At 33.1% G+C, this 25,050-nt stretch overlaps 1 protein-coding gene across 2 annotated transcripts in view; it reads left to right on the forward strand.

The window, feature by feature from the left end:
* LOC140436493 (annexin B9-like) overlaps nucleotides 1-25,050 on the forward strand; it is a 38,312-nt gene that overhangs the window by 11,569 nt on the left and 1,693 nt on the right. For both annotated transcript variants that reach the window (XM_072525355.1, XM_072525356.1), the window contains exons 3-6: nucleotides 6,235-6,439; nucleotides 10,513-10,592; nucleotides 13,414-13,633; nucleotides 17,201-17,412. In XM_072525355.1, coding sequence (XP_072381456.1) covers nucleotides 6,235-6,439; nucleotides 10,513-10,592; nucleotides 13,414-13,633; nucleotides 17,201-17,412 — 717 coding nt within the window. The remainder of the gene's footprint in view (nucleotides 1-6,234; nucleotides 6,440-10,512; nucleotides 10,593-13,413; nucleotides 13,634-17,200; nucleotides 17,413-25,050) is intronic.

Here is a 25,050-nt window from a genome sequence, read left to right on the forward strand (position 1 = left end):
TATACCTAGGGCTTTATGATTCTTCAGTGCTTTAATGGAACCATTATCTCCTGTCTTTTAAGTGGGTATGTTAATTCATTACTCTAGTTCTGATCTTCTATTAACTCTGCATGTTCTGTATGTTTGTGTTTGCTCTCTTAGCAACCCCTCGAAATAGATTTTTAAGCCTGCTTTTATTGCTGCATCATCACTGATCATTTATTCATCATTACTTCTAAAAATATTAGTGCGTGGTTTATATCCATCTCTGAATTGTTTCAGAAATTTATATACTACTACTCCTCTAGTGTTAACCTGATTGAAATCTTCCTCCATTTTTAGAATTTGGTCATTTTCGTGCCTCCCCTTCTTTCTTCTGTATATTTTGTCTGTCTTTCTTCGTTCTTCTTCAAATTTTTCGCGCCTTTCTCGTGTTCTTCTTTGAGTACACTGCACGTATAGTTTATTTCTTTTGTCTAATGCTTGTTTACATTCTTCATCAAACCAAAGCTCTTTCTCTGACCTTCTCTCGAAGTGATCTCCTTTTTCCATTCTGTTTTCGCTCCATTGATCGTTACCTGAAATATTATAAAATAAGTTTCCTATCATCTATAAATCAGAGGGTAAGTTTAGCAGATGAACAACAGGGTTTTCGTAGTGAAAGATCGTGTACAGATGCAATATTCGTTATAAAGCAAATTACTGAGAAATCACTAGAGTATAATAGACCAGCATTTCTGTGTCTGATTGGTCTAAAGAAAGCGTTTGACAGAGTAAGACTCAGAGATGTAATCCATCTTCTGTATAATAGAGAAGTTCACCTAAATATTATAAAAACTATCGACAATATCTACAGAAACAACAAAATGGAAGTCAGAATAGATGGATATATTACAGAACCTAAAGAAATATGCAGCGGAATAAGACGAGGAGACACATTGAGCCAAATGCTCTTCAATTTAATCATGGATGAAATCATCAAAAGCATTAACAAATTAAGAGGATACACAATAAGAGGATAAAGAAATAAAAATACTCTGTTACGCAGACGACACAATATTGATCGCCCAAGATGAGGATAGTCTGCAAATACTGGTCCACAGATTTAACATAAGAGCAAAAGAATTTAATATGACAATCTCATCTCAGAAAACTAAAACAATATTAGTCAGCAAGCAAAGAACCAACCAGATGTAAAATAGGAATTGATGGCATCAGTATTGAACAAGTAATGAAAATAAAATACCTGAGAATTATACCGGCCAGCTATGGAGACCTGGACAAGGAAGTGAGAGATTAAGTACAAAAAGCCAATAGACTGGCTGGATGCCTTAATAACACCATATGGCGAAACAGGCACAGTAGTACTGAGATGAAGTCAAGAATTTATAAAGCCCAGTGTAAGACTAATAATGACATATGCCTCAGAAATAAGACCCGGCCCAGCCACAACGCAAAGGCTTCTGGAAATGGCAGAGATGAGAGTACTGAGAAGAATTACAGGAAATACGCTGAGAGATCGAATAAAGACATTCGTATAAATGAATGGACACAAAATAGAAAAAAATAATGGAATATCTACATAAGCAGAATGGAGGGGACCCGTGTCGTCAAAATAGCAAGAGATGTCACCAATCGGCAAAATAGTGTCGGACAAACCTTCCATAGAGGTATTAATCCGCCAATGAACAAGCAGAATTGCTTATAAAGAGGAAGAAGAAGAAGTGAATTTAATTTAGAGTATGTTTCATATTTCAACATACATGTAAAAAAAATCTCTTTATTTAACATGTCGGATCTGAAACCGTTGTCAAAATACCAATTAAACATTTGAAAATAGAGAAAACCCTCGGGGTTCTTATTTGAAATTTGTGGTAATTGACAATAACTCTTATCTATATATGTATAATCAATCAAAATACAAATTGTTGCAGAGATTAGTTTTTAATATGTTATTATACATTACAGAGCAAATTTGCTTAATTATTCACTGTCTGGTACAAATTATGATTGATACATAAAACATTTGTTTAATGACTCGTTTGGAAATGCAATAAAAAATTAATATTGTGCAATGTAAATGTGATAATATCCGATGTTTCTTTTAATTGTCACATATATTAAAAATTCTTATTCTGGTTATTGAAAAATTATCAGTTGTTTAAACCAATTTCGGCAATAGTTATAAAAATTGTGAATTTAACCTCACTGTGTTAAATTTCTCAGTTTGTGCATGATTTATAGGCCAAACTTCTAAAATATAAGTAATTTTTATTCACAAAGTTAAGTAATTTTTATTCACGCCATTAACGAAAAGTTATAGCTTAAAGATAATGGCGTGTAAAAAATAATTTAATATGAAGATAAATGATACACAAGCCACAACTGAGATAACGACATTATCACGGTACTAATGTATATAAAAATACGTCTGTAATATCTTTATGGTACGTAATTAACATCTTAGAACCACAGTTTTGATAAAAGGAATCAACATCAATGTAAATTTATAATACTACGGGGACAATGTGAAAATTTCTCACATAGCTCATAGCACTGCTGTATTATGTTAGCACACTTTGTTATATACGAGCCTAACAAGTGTTGGTTCCAAAAGTAAAGTCGAGTCCATCGGTATTTCGTCCGTCGGCAAATTCAAACAGATAATATTTGTATGTTATAAAATTCGAGTAACCGATGTCCAGGGACGTGTCGCGATATTGGCTGTTTCACCGACACAAATTATTTGATACAAGTATTAAATCATAAGATAACAATGTGTAATGTGTATATTAGAGTCAAAGAGCAGAAAATCTGATTTTGGAAAAACAAGCAAAACGTTATATTTTTTTGTTTTTTAAATGGTTGAAAGTGAAATGTAAAAAAAATTATCACTCTACCACCCTGTCGGAAAAAATACTAGGTGATACAACGGCATCTTCTATAAGGCTTTTTAACGCTTCTCATTTGTTTCATTTCTCATCATATGTCTTTGGTATGTATAGTTATTGGTATATATACTATATACCAATAACGTATGACGTAGATGTATTAAACTTATACGACATATCACAAGTGCCTGAAACATATGAGAAGCGTTAAAAAGCTCTTTTAGCGTTTAACGATGACGTACATAGACGAAACTGTGGAAGAGTATTTTACATTTAAGAAAATATTGTTTTAAAGAAAGTTAGCAATTTATAATGAAAAACTGAGTTGTTGTAACTGAAATAATCATCATATTAGCGTACCTTGTCAAAAATATTTCTCCTGCAGGCGAGCTCTCATCATCGTCACTATCCACCAGATTAATAATAAGTTGTCCACTGTTTGAAAATAATTGTCCTAGTCTTCTGTACTCATTTTCTACTTTCACTACATGGTTTATTGCTTTTTTCCAGTCGGCACTTGTAATCTCTGATAGTTCATATCGAATTAAATCGACCACTTTCGCATCAAATTTTGGAAAACTATTTTTCCTCCGAATTAAAACAGTATGGCCATGTTGTATTGCAATAGTGTCCAATATATATTTTTTCTTATAAGTTTTAGTACGAAGCACTTCAAGTAACTGTTTCTTATTGTAGTTGTCTTCAAAATACAAATCATTATCTGAGAGGAAATCTTTTAGTTCCTATTTTGAAGACGAACTGTTAGGAATTTTTTTGAGAAGCCTTGAGTGGTAGCTAGCGTTGTCCATAACTATGGAGTGATGGTGTTATATTGGGAAGTAGTGTATTTTAAACCATTCTTCGAATATAGTAGAATTCATATTCTGATGATAATCTACACTACATTTTTCCTTTTTTTTTCCGCAAAGCATTCACCCATTTGGCACCCAACCATTTGCAGATCCACAGTACACCATAATCATCCGAGAACCTTTATTCGGAGGTACTCCTTTCAACTGGCACCTAAGTGAACCATCAGTCCAACCCTTACTAGCGGTGTCATGCGTGTCATACCATGTCTCGTCTAAATAATATAGTCCGCTGTTTGTCTCGATATCCCTGATTTTTTTTAAATAATCTAAACGCCAGTGTACTATCCTCTTACTTTCCATAATAGCCCCCCGTTTATCAACGATTTTGTATTTGAACCCAAGTTTTTTCAGTCGTCTACGTAAAGTGGTTTTAGGGCAGCTTCTTCCCATCACACCAAGCTTGGTGTATAATATAATATCAATTGTCGGTATTACATTTTTTTTGTATTCCTCGTAAACCAAATTCCTTAACCATTTAGCAGTCACGATATTAATTTGTTTAGGTTTTCCAGTATCAGATCTTGTTTTTCTCTTTTTAACACCACTTTTCACGATGTCGCGGATGGTAGAATACGGAATTCCTGTTAGAAAGGAGGTTTTTCTTATAATACTGCCATTACAACTATTTTCAGGATCATGTTGAAGATTTTTGTAAACGTTCATACAAATTCTCTTAGATTGTTCATTCCAAACAATCCTTTTCTTTGGAAGTCTTAAACACTTTTCTACAGTTACAGTCTCAGTGTCATTGTTTTTTGTATCACTTACACTTAAAAGATTGTTGACTACTACACTTTCTCTACTACTACTTGGGATCTCTTGCTCCCATGCCCGAAAAACTGTAGGTGGTTTTTCCCATGGCCTAAACATTTTCTTTATACACAAATAGACAGTTTCAAAAAACAAACAACAAACAAATACTACAATTATTATAACTACTCACAACAAAATTTCAACACAACTCAAAATTAAAGCAATGCACAATGCACATCTATCTATAAACAAACTAGTTCAAACTAAATCAATCAGTTTAAAATTTGAAAATTGATACTTGGGCATTAGTACAGTTAAAATTGTTAGACGATTATATTTAGACGAAATATTAAGCAATATAATTGAAACTTTTTTCTACTTTTAAGGACAAAAAAGCAAGTTCATTAGCGGAACGTAATTCAAAATTATTTTGCACATTATATTTGAAGCATTATTTGGTTAAAACATCTCATTTTTGGTGGTAAAAAATATATTAAATGCATATATTAATTTGTCTGGACTAAAGGTAGTAAAAGATGGTCTGGAAGTTAAATATTTTTGTTTGAATTTGCCGACGGACGATAGATAGGTGGTGTTAACTATACCCGATCCAACAAAGAAAACAAAAAAAATTTGAAAAAAAGTAATTATTTTTCAAAATAATCTACTTTCACTTTTCCCAATGGTGTTATCTACTTTCACTTTTCCCAATGGTGTTCAAGAAGTTCGATACCCTTTTTATAATAAGAACTGTCTTGCTCCTCAAAATAGCTATTAACTGCCGACATCACTTCTTGACAGTTGAAAATCTTTGACAACTGAGGAAGTTTGGGAACAGAAAATAATCCTAAGGATTTAAATCTGGCATGGGGTGCTTAAGGCTGCAATTCAAATTTTAGTTCATGAATTGTAGTCATTGTAATAACGGATCTATGAGCTGATGCTTTATCTTGATGAAACAACACTTTCTTCTTAGCCAAATGCCAGTTTTGTAGTTTTTGCTTTTTCAAGACATTCAATGAATCCCGAAAAACCGACGCCATGACCTTGATTTCCCCCTCCACCTGAAAACTGAAAAATGCATCGGTGCACCTGCCACGGTTTGTTCTTATTCTGTTCAGTGTGGCCCAAATTCGTCTTGTTGGTCGAAACTATCTGGCTTACTTGTAATATATGGCATATTCCGTATGGCACCGGTGCATTTTTCTCGCCACTGTCTGTTATCTTGAAGTTCCTTTAGAATTCTTACAGCAACTAGGATTGCTACTGGAGCGAAACCTACTTATGTCTCTACCGATGATACCAACGTGAACGATAGCGGAACACGGGATCGGCGCTAATTTTTCTATGCTCTCTTATAAGAGCATATTCTCGGCGAGCGTGTGAGGGGGCTATGTGGCCCAGTACCGGCAATCAGTACGGTGGAGTGGCCTTGATTATGCCTGATATGATACGCAAAGCCTGGTTAAGTTGCACGTCAATACGTTTGATGTGCGTGCTATTAGGACACACCGACGCACAGTACTCAGCAACCAGATACACAAATCTCAGTGCTGTGGATCTAAGAGTGTTTTGCATTCATATTCGAAAGATGTTTTTTAGCTTAGCGTTCTATCATTGTCTTATCGTCCATGATGACTTGGAAACATCTGTTGCATAGCATAACATTAATAACATCAGTAATCTCTCTGTCTCTGCATGGAGTCGCTCGCATTAATTTATATTGTATTTAATTTTAGGATCTCATCAAAGAACTGAAAAGTGAACTTAGAGGAAATTTCGAAGATGCGATTGTAGCTCTGATGACGGAGCCCATCGAGTTTCAAGCCAAACAGTTGCATAAAGCTATCAGCGGATTGGGAACGGATGAAAGTACAATAGTAGAAATTTTAAGTGTCCACAACAACGATGAGATTGTGAGAATTTCCCAGGCCTATGAAGGATGTAAGTAACATAAATTTTAGGTCGATTGATTGATGTGCATTTGAAAATATTGTAATAATTTAGGTTTTTCATTTTTCTGTCTTATTATACAGTGAGGTTAGAATAAATGATTGAATAAATTAAGATATATTATAGTAAAAATCATTAATTAGTACCGATTTTAAATTATAAATCTTTAAGTTAGTTAATAATAAAAATAACTCAACTGAAATATTTGACTAAACTAAAGTATGTTCTGTCCGAAAACAATTATTGTATGTGGAATTGTTGTAATAGTTAGAGACGTGGTCTATTGACAAGAAGGTTGGGGTCCAATTCAGACCAAGGATAAAATTTTTGTTTTATTCAATCAAAAAATAATAAAAAAATATGATACATATTAGGTAACAAGTTTTCGAAAAACTCATTACTTACAATTTATTCTTATTCCAATATTATAAAATAGAAATACAAAATAATTCAAATTCAATTCCAGTTTTACAGTGTTCAGTTGTGAATGCAAAATAATCCGGTGAAGACTGTTTAATGTCAAATCCATCACTAAATTCTCAGTGTTAATATCAATTCTTCTGTACAGGTAATGATTTTCAAAACAATTGACAACATTGAAATGGATGCGCGCGATCAGCTGCCTGCTTTACAGCTAACCAAATCATCAAGCCTTCAGCCATCAAATAAGAACATATCGAGAAGTGTTTTTGCACGGTAAACAGAAACTTTTTATTGAAAAAACAATTCGTAAAAATGGTTTTAACGGTCGAGGAAAAAGTGCAAATTGTTGTCTGGCATGTGAATGGATTATCAGACAAAATGATTTCTTCTTCTTAAAGTGCCTATCCGTTCCGGATGTTGGCGATCATCACGGCTATCTTTACTTTATTTATTGCAGAACGGAAGAGTTCAGTGGTAGTCGTGTTATGCCACTTTCGCAAATTTTGAAGCCAGGAAATGCGTCTTCTTCCCGGTCCTCTCTTACCATTCACTTTCCCTTGGAGAATCAGCTGGAGAAGGCCGTAACGTTCTGGATTTCTCATTACATGTCCTAGATATTCCAACTTTTTAGTTTTGACGGTCATGAGAATTTCACATTCTTTCCCCATTCTACGCAGGACCTCCACATTAGTAACTCTGTCAACCCAGGATATACGTGAGATGCGCCTATAACACCACATCTCGAAAGCTTCGAGCCGATTCATAGATGCAACAGTCAGTGTCCATGCTTCCATCCCGTAGAGCAGAACTGTGAATATGTAGCAGTTCAATAGACGGCATTTTGTTTTTAATGATATGTCTCGACTGTTGAAAATGGTTCTCATTCTAACGAATGCTGCTTTTGCTTTTATTATTCGCTGTTTAATTTCTGTTGAGTGGTCAAATTGGCTATTTAAATTGGTGCCTAGATATGTATATTGCTCGACTCTTTCGATATTCTGTTGGTTGATTGTAAGTTGAGCGTTTAGTATTGGTTTTTTACTAATTGTCATAAATTTGGTTTTCTTTATTGGTTAGTCTTTATTTGGTTAAGAGCTAGTCCGTATCTGTTGCTGACTTCTGTTATGCGATTTGTTAATATCTGTAAGTCATTCAGATTATCGGCAAAAACTATAGTGTCATCTGCATATCTAATGTTATTCAACAATCAACAAAATGATTAAACAACAATTTGTAAATATGTTTCCAAATAGGCCGGCTCCAGCACGATCAACAATTCAGTCTATTATACGTAATTTTTTTTACTTATGGATCAGTGTTCGCTCCAAGAGGAGTTCGTAGACGAAAGGAGGTAAATCCAGATTTGGAACTAAGGAACACTTTGATTTGTGCAAGTATTGAGCAAAATCCTACCCAATCAACATCTCGTCTCGGAGAACAATATGGAATTTCAAGATTTAGAGTAGGTAAAATTTTGAAAAAACTTGGATACGGTCCTTATAAACTTCATAAATCCAACGAACAATTCCTGGGGATTGATATAGACGTTTAGAATTTTGTCAAACTGCAATGGAAATGTCACATCAAGATGAACATTTTTTAGAGAACGTTTTGTTCACCGATGAATGTACGTTTTCATTGCATGGCCGTCACAATTCAATGAATGCTCGGTATTGTCAGATACCGCTGATCAGGCTGACAGATTTATGTCGTTCAATGAGAGGTATTAGTCCAGAAACATTAACTAATGTTAGACGAAACTTTTATAATAGATTGGGTTATTGCTCTACTGCTAATGGAGGCTCATTCGAACATTTTTTGTAAATACATTTCATTAGAATAAAATACGTTTATTTAGAATATTTTTATAGAATTTCTACCTATTTAAATATTTTTTGTAAGTACATTTATTTAGAACGTTCTTTTATGTTTGAAGAATTTTTACTTTATTTTCGAAAGTACGACATTGTTTTTTCAATAAGATTTTCATGTTTTACTATAAACACTTCTAATAAAGACTGAAATAAATGTTTAGTGGTTTAAAGCAAAACGATATAATATCTGCATAATTTCAAATTTTAATTTTAAAAAAGTAAAACCTCCATGTTGGATTCGAACCCTGAGCGCCTGGATGAGAACATCGTGCCTTGAACTCTGATCCATCAGTCTTTTATAATTATGTAGTGACAGTTTGGGTTATTGTTCTGCTGCTGTTCAAATCATAGAAATTATTCTTGGTTAATAATTTAAAACTTTAGATTAAATAATCACTATTAAATAAATTATTTTATTCACATTTTTGCTTTATTGTGGTCAATCAGTTTTTACTTTATGCGAAATTAAAAAATGGAAATACGTCACACATACGACTTTACACATAATAATTATGACCGAGATGATTTAGCTCGAAGCTAACGTCTAAAGGTGTGAGACTATCGATAGTGGTAATGTAATGTAATGTAAATTATAGGTTTCTATCGATTATTTCTCACCTCTACGAGTTTCATCTCTTTTTATTTTACAAGGTAACTGTGTTTTCTATCTCTTACGTTAAAAAGCCGGGTGGTAAGACACTCATCACTGTATATTGTATAGGTATATTCTTTATTTTATAAAATATCCATCTTTCGCTTATTATTTAAGTAAATCAAGCAATTTTCACAGCTATAATGGTATGTCGTATATATCGAGTTTAATTTAATTTTTTTTTTCAATATTTTCATCTGAAACAGCAGGTAAATATGTAGACACGTGCACCTGATAAGTTTTGAGGTTAGTCTCTTTGACGCGACGGATAGACTCTTTGAACATACCCGGTGTATTGGCAGAAAGGAAAGTGGGCGGAGGCTGCTGTATTACTGGACATGTCGATTTATTGAATGGCCGGATAGCTCAAGTTCTGGTATATCAGGTTTTCCCAAAGGCATATAACACAAATAATAATCTGAGCGCTGCCATACACCACCGTTTAACCTAGTGCGACAAAGAAAACTGTCACAAAGCAGTTCCTGCGTGTGTTTCTAATGGACCAATTTTATCGACCGCAATGACTTTCCCATTGGTCATTTCCCATAGGTTACGTGGTCGATAAACCCGGGCGATTAGAAAGATATGTAGGGAATGCTTTACGTGAGTGTTCTCTATCGTACTGGGGGAACGTGATTGTATCACAACGCTCAGTCTATTTGTATTATATGTCTATGAGTTTTTCATTAAGAAGAAACTGAGTCCCTTAACACATATGCCAGTCCTGTCATCGAACTTCAAATCGTCTGTATAGTAAAGCAATGAGCGTCTTCAAACTTGTATATTTACTAGGCCTTATTGTTTATAATTAGAGATCTGTAAATAATAGAAGATTCCAAATTTTTTTTTAAACTAAAGCATAAGAATAATCAATTTTTATTCATTCTCTGATAACATAAACATCCCTATAAGAGGCAAAAAGCGGAGTTTGAGTAATAGACCTTTTCATTAGCCGCCATGTTTTTCGTACAATTTTGATCAATTACGTATAATATATATTATATCTTATCTTGCGCTCGTATTTTGGTCTTATTATTAGGATATTTTGACAAAGGTTTTCATAATTGTTGACCTTGTGTATAGTTTTTAGCTCTAAGGATGATGTTTTGTTTCAGTGTACCAACGCTCATTGGAATCTGATATCAAAGGAGATACCTCAGGAACATTAAAAAGATTATTAGTCGGATTATCCACGGTAAGTCATTGCAACCAAAATGAATTGCATTTCCGTTTCCATAGGTTCTTATCCCTTAAATCTATCCCACTCAAATTTCTTTTTAAGTGATTTACTTGGCTATCTTAAGACGTCTTATAGCTTTTTACCAGTTATTGTCAAATGAGATTTTTGATGTTTAATGAATCATTTAGTACTTTATTTTTAAATGTGATATTATTGGTGTATTTGTTTGCTTATTAACTAATCAGAGCTTTTTCTTTTTCCAGTTACTGTTAGGTAATGATTTAATCGCGCCATTTTATCTACTACATATTTAATATATTTATCTTTGTAACACCATGCTAAGTTTAGTAACTCGATTTTCAAAATTGTTTTTTAGTAAGCCAATTCGCAATCTCGGCTTTTTTCCATTTAGTGGTTGATAACTGTTCTACACGCCGGCAGTGATATGGAGCGTTATCCATAACAATAACAGATCCTGGTTCGATTTTTAACAGAATATCTGAAACCCATTTTTTATAAATCCATTTCCTCATGGCAATCTCCAGTCTTTTTACTACCAATCGCTACCAATATGGCTAATAATAAGGCGTTTTCCCTTGTCCGATGGGGCTTTTAAACCTGTCGACAAACCAGTTAGGAAAGATGAAGTTAAATGTGTCGATAGCAATAATTAAAGTAAATTGTATACTTTAATATTACTATCGACACATTTAACTTTATCTTTCCTCACTAGATGTCTCCAGTAGCATACTCTGGTAATTATTTTTTCTATAATTTCCAGAGTAGTCGGTGCGTTTTGGTTTAGTTTGAGTCTTCTTACAAACTCTCTCTGATGACGGGTAGACCCAGAAACACGTGTTAGGAGGTGATAAGAGACTCAAATTAAATCGAAACGCAACCATCTTCGTACAGTTCGGAAAGCTTTTCGTTTGATTTTCACATTTAAATCCTGCCATATTTTTGTCACAGTATGTCCTTCATTTAACCATATTTCATCTGCAAATGTTTTTTCCATCTCTTCGAAATTCTGTTATTTGTCTCAGATACTTTTTGCGCGATAAAATAATTTCTTATTTTTCAATAGGGGTACTATTCCTCTTCCTCTTTCTATTGAAATACCTTTAAAGTTACTTTCACGTAAAATATGTGAAATAAAATTCATGTACTGCACGACAAATAGCCTGTTTGGTTGTATCATCCAATTTTATTTGTTTCCTTCCTCTTGTCAACCTTCAAAGTATTATTATCGTTTGTTTCATCGTCTGTTATAATTACTCTCTACACACTAGCTTCGGAAACTTTTGTCAAAATACTTCATAGTGTAACTGCATCGCTTACATTCATATTTTGTTCTCTGGCTCTAAGTCCCTCAAACACATTTCCGATCATAGTTTTTTCTTCTGGTGTTAAATTGTGACGGTTCTTTTTGATATACGGTTCACTATACTACTGCCAATCCTATTTATTATTTGTCACCAAATTGAATTAAACTAAATTACTCACAATTCACAAAAAGTAAACGTAAAAGCTCCTTCACTAGTAATAATACTACAAACAATTCTGTTCTTTGCTTTATGAAATACCTATCAGTGCGCTTATGAAAGCGACGTACAGATAACAGGCAATAAAATCGCTATCCGAATAATGGCGTTGTTGCTAGTTACATCGCCGTAATTTGCAATGATGTTGTTGATCGCAGACATTATCTACTGTTAGAGAAAGACATTAACTATAACATTGCAGATAACTTCAAGTTAAATAATACACGCTGACAACTTTACATTTTTCTTAGAACCCAAATCTTTGCCAAAACATTTAAACAGTTTAAAAATAGACCAGTCAAATTATTGAAATTGATTTCATATAAAATGAGATATCTTCTATTTGAACGCATATTCTCTGAACAGTCAGAAGAAGGTTTTTGTCAATTTTTAAGAGATTAAACAGATTCTGTAATAATCTTCTAATTTGTTAATTAAATAATTAAATTTTCTCCTTTTGTCGGAACAAAATATTTTTTTCTATAAGGTAAATGTCCAATTTTACTGGCCTACAAAAAATAATTAAAACATGAGTCACTTTCTACAATTGTGATATTTGATTGTAGGAAATGTATCATTTGACCAAAATAACCTTCGGAAACAGAAGTAATCTCTTCATGGTAATTTTTCGTAACTTTGGGGAGAAATTCTAACAAATCGTGATAAACAAATACTTTATCTCCTCCAATATCAGTGATAATCTAAGTACTACGTTGACCACTTGAAATTTTAATCCAGTAAGCAAATCTGTAGTAAATACCTGACGAGCATTTTTTAACCTATTTATCTTGCCAAACTTTTCTCACAAAATGTCATTCATTAGTCCATGTTTCACCCATATAGAAAATATTAGTGCTTTCTCTTATTAATTTTCAAATTTCTCATAAATATCGATTAATTCAACAAATTATTTCTTATTTTTCTATAAGCACAGATTCTCTATCGCGCTTTTTCCACACGAAGTCTAATTCGTTTTAAATTTTTCATAATTTGTTTCTTGTTATGTTTAGCAAGATTTGGTCACTGTTAGTATTAATGTTTCAGAATTTCTAAAGTTTTCTTCATGTTAATGTTTTCGGTGCTCCTGCAACTCCGGTCATGGCTGAATACTATACTCCAAACAGTATTAGTGATGTGTTCATGTACAAGAGCTTAACACTTTAATTTCATAAGAGCAAAATTAGATGTTGGTGCCATTTTTATTACATAAAGTCGATTAATATTACTTTTTGTTATTTAGAGATTTATTATATTGATGTGTTACTTCTGATTTAATATCTCCCTTAATATCGTAGGGTTGCAGAGATGAGTCCGACGTCATAGACGAAGAAAGTGCCTTTAAAGATGCTCAAGCATTGTTACAAGCTGGAGAACTTCTTTTTGCTGGAACCGAAGAATCAGTATTTAATGCTGTATTCTGCCAAAGAAATAAACACCAGTTGAATTTGATATTCGATAAATATGAAGAAATTGTTGGACATCCCATTGAAAAAGCCATTGAAAATGAATTTTCAGGTAAAATAAAAATTAATGTATAATCTGCAATAAATTAGGCATGTTTCTTAAACGAATTCTTTCATATTTTTTGTTAAATGTCCCAATATTCCATGGAATTCATTTATTAAGTTTCAATTCTACTTTTCAATCAAAGATTACGATGCTTTCAGATAATTGTTTGCTATAAAACTATTCTATTTGATTTATCTAGGTATTTAGGTCGTGAAAAGGTGTCTTATTCTTATAGACCAAAGAATCCGCATATCACAGTTCTTCAAAGTTCACTGTTGAAATTAAGATCAAATTTCTGTCACATATCTATATGTTAATCATATTAGTTTCTTTTAGTTATTGTGATTAGTTTTATCACAAAATTGTTAACTAAGCACATGTGCGACGTTGTTGACTAATGAAGTTAAAAAATAAAATGAATGATGGTCTACTTTCTTTATCTCAAATTAATTTTTGCGGGAATTTTAAAATAATTATAACTGAATTAGCATACAACGCCAAATCGTCATTAATTTAAATTAAACATTTTCCAGATGTAAATAATCTATAAACCGCTATAAAATTTCAAAAATAAACAGTTAAACCTTTGTTTTATTGTTTTAATTGATGCTGTTTCATTTTGTTGATAAACTGCACGTGAATAAGTCTTTATTTTGAATTCACGATTCAGTCAGTCAAAGCCAAAATTTGACGAACTTAGCAAAAAATAGTAATTGTTATACTCGGGTCACTGTTCCTGATTCCAACTGTGTTGTCGATTTAGTACCCTAAAATGGGGTGAATAGGAACAAAACTTCACTAAATAATAACAATAATCTTCCCAAACATATATATATTATTTTCGTTGGGCTATTTAAGTTTTGCAGGTTGGCTAATGTGATATGGCTTTGGGAAATTTAAAGTTATACGTGGCTGCAAGTACCCAGAACGAGTAGTCAACTCATCAAAAGCGTCTACTTCCATAATGTTTGCAGCTAGTGGAGAGGGTAAAATATTACCACCTTATGTTGTATATTAAGGCTCAACATTCATACGACAGTTGGAAGGAGGGAGGTCCGAAAAACTCTCGTTTTAATCGTACCAAGTCAGCTGGTTTGATTGTTTTTGTTTCAGTGACTGGATTCAGTCCATTGTAATTCCCTTTTTCAAGGACCTAGAAAGGAAAAAATAATTGATTGGGGACAACTTGTCGTCTCACTTGTCAATCGATTTAATCCAATTGTGCCAAGAAAAAAACATCAAGTTTATATGTTTACCAAGTAATTCCACTCACCTTACTCAGCCCCTCGATGTGATATTTTTCAGACCCATGAAGATTATTTGGTGCAAAACAGTTAAGGAATGGAAAACAGGACCAGGCAGGAATAAATCCACAGTAGCTGAAGAAAAGTTTCCTAGACTTTTAAAGAAACTGGTTGATAGTCTTTCAGAGGAAAATGCCAAATCAGGGTTTAAAAAATGTGGCATCACGCCTTTGGATCGCACCAAAGTCGAGAGGATGCAGCCGAACTCAGACAATGATAATACCAGATAATCTGGAACACAAACGCCCTTGTAAGGTTCTGTTCGCGTGGAAGGGATTGATGAAACTTTTAAAGAACTTTTGAAGACATTAAGACAGTCTGATACTCAGAGACAAAAGAAAAACAAAACAAAAATGAATGTCGAACCGAGAAAAAGTGTTGTGGCGACAGATTTAGAAGAAAAAGAGTTTGAATCTGAAGCAGGACCATCAGGGGTTCAGAAGATAGAGCTGAATCCCTCAAAAGAAATTTCCAGTCGCACTAAAAAGCTAGAACGAGAATCTAGTGCTTCAGAAAACTCTCTCCAAGACAGTGACAAGGAGCTGTCATCATTTTGATGAAGAAACAAACACTTGCGTTAACCCTGGAGACTTCTTAGTGGTCAAAGTGTATGACAAGACCAAGCATCTTTCAGGCTCTACGTTATTAAAGTTCTCTATCATCAAGATGGCGGCTACGTAGGAATCTTTTTTAAGAAGGTTTCCCAGGCTTGGAAATTTTCCGAAACTGAAGAGGAAGCATTTTTTAAACCCGACGATATTATGAGACAGTTGTCTGTATATATAAACGTGAATACCTCGTCTCGGTTTAAAAACATGATTAGTTTTAACAATGATCTTAGTGATTTGTGTATATTAGCCGACCTTAAAAGTGTATTTTTCATTTCAGCAATAAATTTTTCCAATAAAACAAACTTTATATTTATTTGTATACACATATTACACCTGGAAAGTTTCGGACTTGGATTTGAGGTTCGAATCGGTTTGTAAATGCCCCTTTGTCCGCTTCTTGTCGATCGATGATAATAGGTATAATAAGAGTTGAAGTTGTGGAGTAAAAGTGTTGATTTTATTGACAGCTACTGGTAATTACACAATATGATGTTCGTTAGGTAACTACTTATGATTGACTGTAGTAGACTGCACTCACATGAGCTCAAATCCCCAATTTATAATCTCACAAATAATTCATACCTCAGCACAGAGGTTATTGCTTCCTATCATACTATACCAACAAACTTTGCTTACCCTACAATTTAATCTACGCCTTAATTGCGACACTTAAGAAGTTCAATTAGAAAATATATTATTCGGCAATTTATTTAGTTGTAGGTAAATGAACTAATTATTAAAATATTATACGATATGGTTTTACAATGTCACTTATACACGGTGAAACTATAATAGATTAAGAAGCTAAGAATAATGTGAGACTACAAATTAAGGGGTTAATTTGTGATTGAACACACCTTATACACTTTTTACCTGTTCCTATTCACCTCACTTGGTGAAGTGAATAGGAACACCAGGTTTTGATTTTTTTTGTGATTAGAGTATTAACTTTCTAATTTTTTAACACATAAATATCAAAAGACTGCATGACTGAATTAAAATAAAGGTTTAAATGCTTATTTTTGAATTTTTGTAGCCATTTTTAGATTAGCATTTGCAAATGGATAATTTTTAATGAAAATTAGGGAATATACACTCCCAGTATTCATGATTTTTCTTCTTTTTTTAATGAAAGAAGTCTGACAGTAAGTTTATTTGAGTTCTTGTGAGAGGTAGGAATGTTTGTGCTGTATGTTTCCAATAATGAATCTGTCAAATAGTCCAAGACGGATTCAGTGAACAGATTATATTAGATATTTTTATATTTCAATAGCACTTGTTTATATTGCATTCGACAGTTAGTCAAAAGATAATTGAACCATCAAAATTTTTAAATTCCTGCAAAAATTAATGACATAAAGGAAGTAGATTCATTATTCATTATTTTTTAACTTCACTGGTCAAAACAGAGCACGTGTGCTTTGTTAATTATTGGTAGAATTGTTTAAATCATCAAAAACGAATATGGAATGTATTTCCGACAAACATTCATTGCGCCAGCTTTAATGACATGTGTTTATCAGTTGTCAAATGTGTTCACTGTCATTTGTTAAATGCAAAAAAAATTTAAGTTTTTGTTTCCTAAATCGATGTCAAATAGAAAGTTTTCTTTTATTGCGTTTTGTTATTTAAGATATTTTATTAACCTTATTTTGCAGGAAATGCTAAACAAGCCATGTTACACCTTATCCTGTGCGTAAGAGATCAAGTTGCGTATTTGGTAACCAGGCTGCACGATTCAATGGCAGGCGTCGGTACTGACGATAGAACTTTGATCAGAATTGTTGTTTCAAGATCTGAAATCGATCTGGAGGAAATCAAACAATGTTATGAAGAAATCTACAATAAAACCTTGGCAGATAGGATAGCGGTTAGTATCAGATATATTTATTTTATTTATAATGATATTAATATGGAAGGAGTGTGAATTTTACAAAATTTTGTAACACTCTGAACTAGGCATCAAATGTGTTACCTGGTCGGCCTTCTGATGGGCTTGTCTTAGGCTCCGGCTATGTGCTAAAGTTAACAGTGGAGACACAAAACCAAAATGGGTTAAAGGCACCGCTAAATATTATTTGGGCGAAATCTAATTTTCAACTGGCCCTATTCTCATCATAAATTAGAAATCCCAAGCCAAAAGAAAAGACAACCTTCCGATAAAGAATATATTCCATAACGTTTTAAAGATACTTAATATTATATAATATTATTAACAATTCTTTTAAACTATTTCTTTTAAATGGCCATCATTATAGTTCCGACGAAAAATTATTCTCTTTATCAATTGAATCTTTTTTAATATTACTTCCTCGGCCAATTTTCTTTATGGCACTCCCAGAGATTTTCGATGAGGTTCGTGTGTGGTGAGTAGCCGGGCTATAGTGATTTAGGAGTTTCAAGCCCTATCAAACAACTTTTAATGTCTGCAAGACCGTTTTATAGTTACTGGTCCTGTCACATGGTTCTTTCTACCACATATAAACGTCCCATTTCGTTTCCACTGAATACAGATCAGATCGTTAATGAAAATGTTGCTTCATCACTAAAGCAAACCTGTAAATGTGAATAAAAATCATAAGGTATGAAAATAAAATAATGTATTAACTTAATTTTTGCCAATCATCAATAGTCCAGTCCATATGCAAATTTGTCCAAGCTAAGCGTTTCTTGAGCATTTGTGGTGCTAGTTTCGGCTTCTTAATAAGCTTGTGACATTTGAACCCCATGCTAAACAAATTTCAGCGTACAGAGACCACAGGCTTCATCTAATTTATTCGTTATATCTCTAAAGGTGAATCTTCTGTGTTTTACAGTTAAATTCTTTCAAATTCGTTATTCTCTGGGGATGGCTGACAGCTTTCTGCCACACCAACCTTTCCGAATTGACCTTTAAGTTTTTGATCCACCTTTCGAACTAACCATGATATACACCACAGTTCTTGCTATTTCTCTTTGACTATATGTTGTATTTTCTAATAAAACAGTAACAGAAAATATTTCCTCAACACAAAGATCTTTACATTTACCCTTCTAAAAAAATTCCAATTGGAGAATAGTCGTCTTATTTTATGATTAGAAATTAACCAAATTCAAAACTAACATTACTACAGAATAATATCAACACTCGCCACTGAAAGTAAAAAGCTTATGTTTATTCCTGTAAAATAAGGATGCAACCTCGGAATTAAAGATAATAAGCTGAAAATTTGCATACGTCTTTATTTTGATGGTATAAAACTTACCTCAAAAGTCTCATATAATCACGTGTCCGCGACTTAAGATATTTAAGGTCAAAGGTCACGAAAATGAGTTTTCTGCAAATATCTCGTTTCCCTTACACTTTATGACATTTAAGGTGGTAAAAAAAATTGTAGAATGGAAAATTCTCTTCAATTTTTATCTCAAGTACTTTTATGTACCATCAACCCTTCTTAAGATAGAGCGCAAAGAGTGGGGGACCGCTTACCTGTGTATACGGTAACGCGAAGTCAGCCAGTAGGATTCAATAAATAATAAGTTATATAGTTAATTATTCACTTAAAATACTATTATTATTATTAATTTTTTATTATTTATTATTTAATAAACTATATTTATAGACATTAATTATAAAATATGTATATATTTTTTATATAATATTTATTTTATTTTTAACAAACATACAATATTAAATGAAATATTTCAAATGAACTTTAATGATATTTTTAACAGCTGTATATACGATAAATTAAGATCAAGTACAGAATTCAACAATAATCATTTTTATATTTAATTAAATACTGAAAAAATCATATTTATTATTTGTTTAAATTATATATTTATTTATTAATCCAATAATCGATTTATTAAAGTTACAAATATAATATATATTCTTTTATTATGTATGGTTAATATTTTTGTATTAATTTTCTTCTTCATCGTCTTCTTCTTCTTCTTCTTGTTCTTCTTCCTCTGACTGCTCAATATCTGATTTATCATCATCATTCTCGTTTATTAAAGTATCAGAATAAAAATATTCAAGAATATCAGGTGCATATTCACTTTCTTCATTGAAATCATCTGAAGTTGATGAAGCGTTTAGACATAATTGTCCATTACACTGCGCACAAATTAAAGTACATTGCAATCCTAATTTCCTGCATCCGCAATTAGAACCACAACCTTTCTTGCAAATGCAAAATATTGTATTCAGCAGTTCTTCTGGTGCTGGCGGTAATAATGTTGTTATTGTTTCCAGAAATTCATTTTGCATTACCCAGCCGAATTCTTGGGGTTCTAAATCATTTCCCAACCAAATTTGGGTCTGATAATAGACACGAATGATATGCTGACCAGCTGCTGCACTTGAAGGTGGAAGACTTGATAACTGCACTGGTTTGTTGAGTCTTGTTGGTTTGATGAACTGGGTGTATCGAAAAAAGTCTATATCGTCTTCTGATGTTGGAGTATTATACGCTGCTAAGAAAATACGTACTCCATTTTCAAATAATTCTTGTACAGAGCAGTTTTTTTGTTGAAATAGTTGAGGTGACTGATGTAAATGGTGATTTTTTTCGAACATTTTAATAAACGATATTTTACCTTTCCTATAAATCGCAGAAGTCATATCACATCCACTAAACGCGTGTAAAAATAAGATGTGTTTCTTAGAATGAGGGTATTTATCAAAACTTTTCGATGAATATAATTTTGTCTCCGCATTACCCTTACCAATTTTTTTAAAAAAAATTTCTTGTTGATGTGATTGAGCTCGTCCTATCAAGATAACTAGCAAATCAATATCTTCTCCTACAATGACGGAAGTTTTTCCTACATGTTCAGACTCTGCAATAGCTGTTTCTACAATAAGAAAATCAGCATCATCTCTGGCTTGTTTTGTAGTGATATTAACAGCTTTTAATTTGTCGATAAGCATGTCTCTAAAGATTTTTTTATTAGATGTGTTCGATAAAAATTGTTCTTGGCTGATAGGCACATTCATTGTTTCATCAAAACGGAGTTCGTAAGATTTTGAAATACCGGCAGTTCTTCAAATACAACAACGATACTTGAGCCATAATGTGTTTGTAAATATCTGACGTATTTATGTAAAATATTACAGAAAGTATCATCTTTATTCCATACAACGCGGTGCAAAAGAAATCCACCATCGATAATATATGTTGTAGTATTTAAATAATTTATATGACCGTCATTTCTTTCAAAATTTGCAGTTTTTAATGTTTGTAAGCCACGCACAACACTCACAGAGACACCTTCTGATATTAACTTGTTACAAATAAAACACAAATCAGCCATTGCAATTAAAAATATTCACTCAAAATTATACGTCTGTCGATGCTAAGATGTCTTTTTCAACTGAACGATAAAATAAATTTTTTTCGGTAAAGAAATACTAACGCAGAGAAATAGCTCTACCCTACCATTCCCATCATCAAGTGAAATATCCCTCCACCGCTATTGTGCGTATATACATAGAAGTCCCAAACTCATTCGCCACGGTGTGTAGAAAGTCGTATTAAAAAAAAAACGGTTAGGTCATATATAACAAAGGAGCATCTGCTACAGATTCGCAGAGACAGCAACCGCCGTACAAGAGATTTGTATTTCGAGATATAATATTCGTAGTAATATGGACGAAAAGTATTTTATTTAATATTGTATGTTTGGTAAAAATAAAATAAATATTATATAAAAAATATATATTTTATAATTAATATCTATAAATATAGTTTATTAAATAATAAATAATAAAAATTTAATGATAATAATAGTATTTTAAGTGAATAATTAACTATATAACTTATTATTTATTGAATCCTACTGGCTGACTTCGCGTTACCGTATACACAGGTAAGCGGTCCCCCACTCTTTGCGCTCTATCTTAAGAAGGGTTGAAGGTACATAAAAGTACTTAAGACAAAAATTGAAGAGAATTTTCCATTCTACAATTTTTCTTACCACCTTAAATGTCATAAAGTGTAAGGGAAACGAGATATTTGCAGAAAACTCATTTTCGTGACCTTTGACCTTAAATATCTTAAGTCGCGGACACGTGATTATATGAGACTTTTGAGGTAAGTTTTATACCATCAAAATAAAGACGTATGCAAATTTTCAGCTTATTATCTTTCATTCCGAGGTTTGCCCCCTTTTTTGCCTTATTTTACTGGATTATGTTGGAACAAGTCGAGTTACTGCACACTTTTCAGAAGTTCCACCATTTTTAAATTAATTATGTAGCATGATTATTCACCAATTGTAATGCAACCCATTCAACAGCTTTTGTATCACTGTGAAGATACTTTTAAGGCGCTTGAAATTCAAAATCCTAAAATGTCTATGGTGAGTGTGATAATTTTAGCAGGGACTGTATATTTAGAGCGATAAAGTGTTTTGAGACCGAAAAAGAAACTGAACAAAGTTTACAACCAGTTGTAGCGGTTCATGTAGTTAGTTTTAAATTATTTTAAATTCAAGCAGTATTTTATTTCAGCATAAATGATCTTAAGACACCCTACTTTCCAAATTTTCATGATAGTATTTCTTCTTTTATTTTCTTGTTTTCCAGCCTATGATATTCTTAGCGTTTTTTTTCTATGCCATCTGTAAAACGTGCCTCAAATATGTCATTTTTAAAATTATAACATCCTTTTAAAGTAAGCCCATCTATTCTTTTATCTAAACTTTGTTACTTTCTGCACATACGATAACCTCTATATCACCAGAAAGGGAGTATGAATATATATGTTCAATCTAGAGCTCGCTGGTTTCTCCCTTTCGCATTGGGTTGTATATTACCATAAACAAAGAGATAGATTGGTGGAGTTCTGCCAAGAGGAAAACTTTGTTATCACCAACACATGTTTTAAACAACCAAAAAGACGTCTCTATACATGGATATCACCGAGAGGTGGCCATGGTAGTGTAATGCGTAACCAAATAGATTATATCATGATTAACAATAGATTTCGAAACTCATGTAAATGTACCAAGACATATCCAAGTGCCGACGCAGCCACCGATCACAATTTACTGGCATCTAGAATCAACCTAAAATTAAAGACAATCAAAAAAGCCTTCCATTACAAAGAAATACGATAGACAAAAACTAAAAGAAGAAGAATTTAAACGTCACTTTGAACAGACAATGAATGAAAAAATTCGAGACAACATCACACAAGTATACAATGTACCAACAGTCGAAGAAAGATGGGATAACATAAAGAATTGTATCATCTATACAGCAACGCAAAGTGAAACTGTCACCCATTATAAAAAGCAAGCGTGGATGAAAGATGAAATAATCGAAATGATGGACGAAAGAAGACAGCTTAAAAATAGAAATAACTCAAGAGTATAAACGAAAGCATAATCTGATTCGAAGAAAAATCAGGGAAGCCAAAGAGTTATGGATGCGAGCAAAATGTGAGGAATTAGAAGAATTGCAACGAAAACATGACGAATTTAACACATATAAGAAAATAAAAGAAGTTACAGTACACAAAAGAAATACACCCATAACATTAACGAATAATGAAGGTCATGCACTATCCCTAGAAGACGAAGTAATGGAGGAATGGGAAAACTACATTAAAGCATTATTTAAGGATGATCGAGGATGACTACCTAACTTAAGTGCAAATACAGGACCATCAATCTTAAACGCTGAAGTGGAAAAAGCCATACACCAAGCCAAAAACAACAAAGCCAGTGGACCAGATCAAATATACAGCGAATGGCTAAAATTACTCTCAAATGACAATATAAAAGAACTCACTGTACTTTTCAATCAAATATATGATACCAGTGAAATTCCATCGGACTGGCTAAAATCGATCTTTATTCCTCTACCTAAGAAACCAAACGTTAAGAAATGTAGCGATTGTAGACTCATTAGTTTAATGAGCCATGCCGTTAAAATGCTGTTGCATATTCTTCTAAACCGAATTAACAACAAGTGCGAAGAAATAATTAGTCAAGAGCAGTTCGGGTTCCGGAGATGCCTTGGAACTAGAGAAGCACTATTTTCTATGCAAACACTCCTTCAACGATGTTGGGAGGTAAGAAAACCCGTATATATGTGCTTCATTGATTTTGAAAAGGCATTTGATCGCGTTCAGCATACCAGACTAATTACCGCCTTGCAGAGCATCCAACTAGATGAGAAAGACATCAAACTTATTGCCAAACTTTACTGGAACCAAACAGCCATTATTAATACCAACAACAGAGAATCAAAGCCAATCAGTATTGAACGAGGCGTAAGACAAGGCTGTATACTATCTCCCACCCTCTTTAACGTGTATTCTGAGAATCTATTTAGGGAAGCTTTAAAAGATCAAAAAGGAATTATCATAGGAGGAGAAATAATTAACAATATACGGTACGCCGACGATACTGTGATTCTAGCTGAAAACATCGACGATCTGCAGGAGCTAATCAATAGAGTTGACATGGAATGCACAAATTGGGGACTGTCGATAAATATCGATAAAACTAAATACATGGTGACCAATAAAGTGGATATCGGCGCAACCCAACTGATATTAAACCAACAACCGCTGCAGAGAGTTCAGAGATTCAAATACCTTGGATTTTGGATTACCCAAAATCTAGATCCATCCTTCGAAATTCGATGTAGAATTGAACAGGCAAGAAACTCATTTCAAAAATTCAAGCCTCTATTATCCACTAACTCATTAAATTTGGAAATCCGTGAAAAGTTTACAAGATGTTACGTGTGGTCTGTACTTTTGTATGGATGTGAAACTTGGACTTTAAACGCCGATATCATGAATAAAATCGAGGCGTTTGAGATGTGGTTGTATCGAAGGATACTAAAAATTCCATGGACTAGCAGAACTAGAAACGAAGAAGTTCTTCGAAGAATGGGACATCAACGAACTCTATTAAATATTATTAAGAGGCGTAAACTAGAATATCTTGGACATATAATCAGAGGACCAAGATATGAGTTCCTTCGGCTAATTCTCAACGGTAAAATCGAAGGAAAGAAATGGATAGGACGGAAGAAACTCTCTTGGTTGAGGAATTTGCGGCAGTGGACAGGTTTGACAGCGGACCAATTGCTACACGTAGCGCAAGACCGAGATCAGTATAAAAATATTATAAGCATGGTAGTCGCCGACGTTCCGTAGGGATATGGCACTCTAAGAAGAAGATAAACAAATAATAAGCAAGAGGACTACATGAAACTCTATTTAAAATAAGTAAATCAATAAAGTTTTTATTAAATTTTGCCCAAGTACTTTCGCTCTCAGAGCATCTTCAGGGACAATTCGTCAAAAATGTTGGCTATCCAGCATGTCAATGAATGTTATGAATGTTATACACATTAAATACATTTACACAAAAACTAGCACTAGAAAAGGACAAACAGTTTAAAAATTGTTTCGATTTTATATTGTGTGCAACGGCGATAGACAGAATTATTGAATTGATTGATTGGATGACAGAGGAGGCAATGGAAAGCGGCAAGGTA

The sequence above is a fragment of the Diabrotica undecimpunctata genome, chromosome 3, assembly GCF_040954645.1.
Source record: "Diabrotica undecimpunctata isolate CICGRU chromosome 3, icDiaUnde3, whole genome shotgun sequence".
NCBI lineage: Eukaryota > Metazoa > Arthropoda > Insecta > Coleoptera > Chrysomelidae > Diabrotica > Diabrotica undecimpunctata.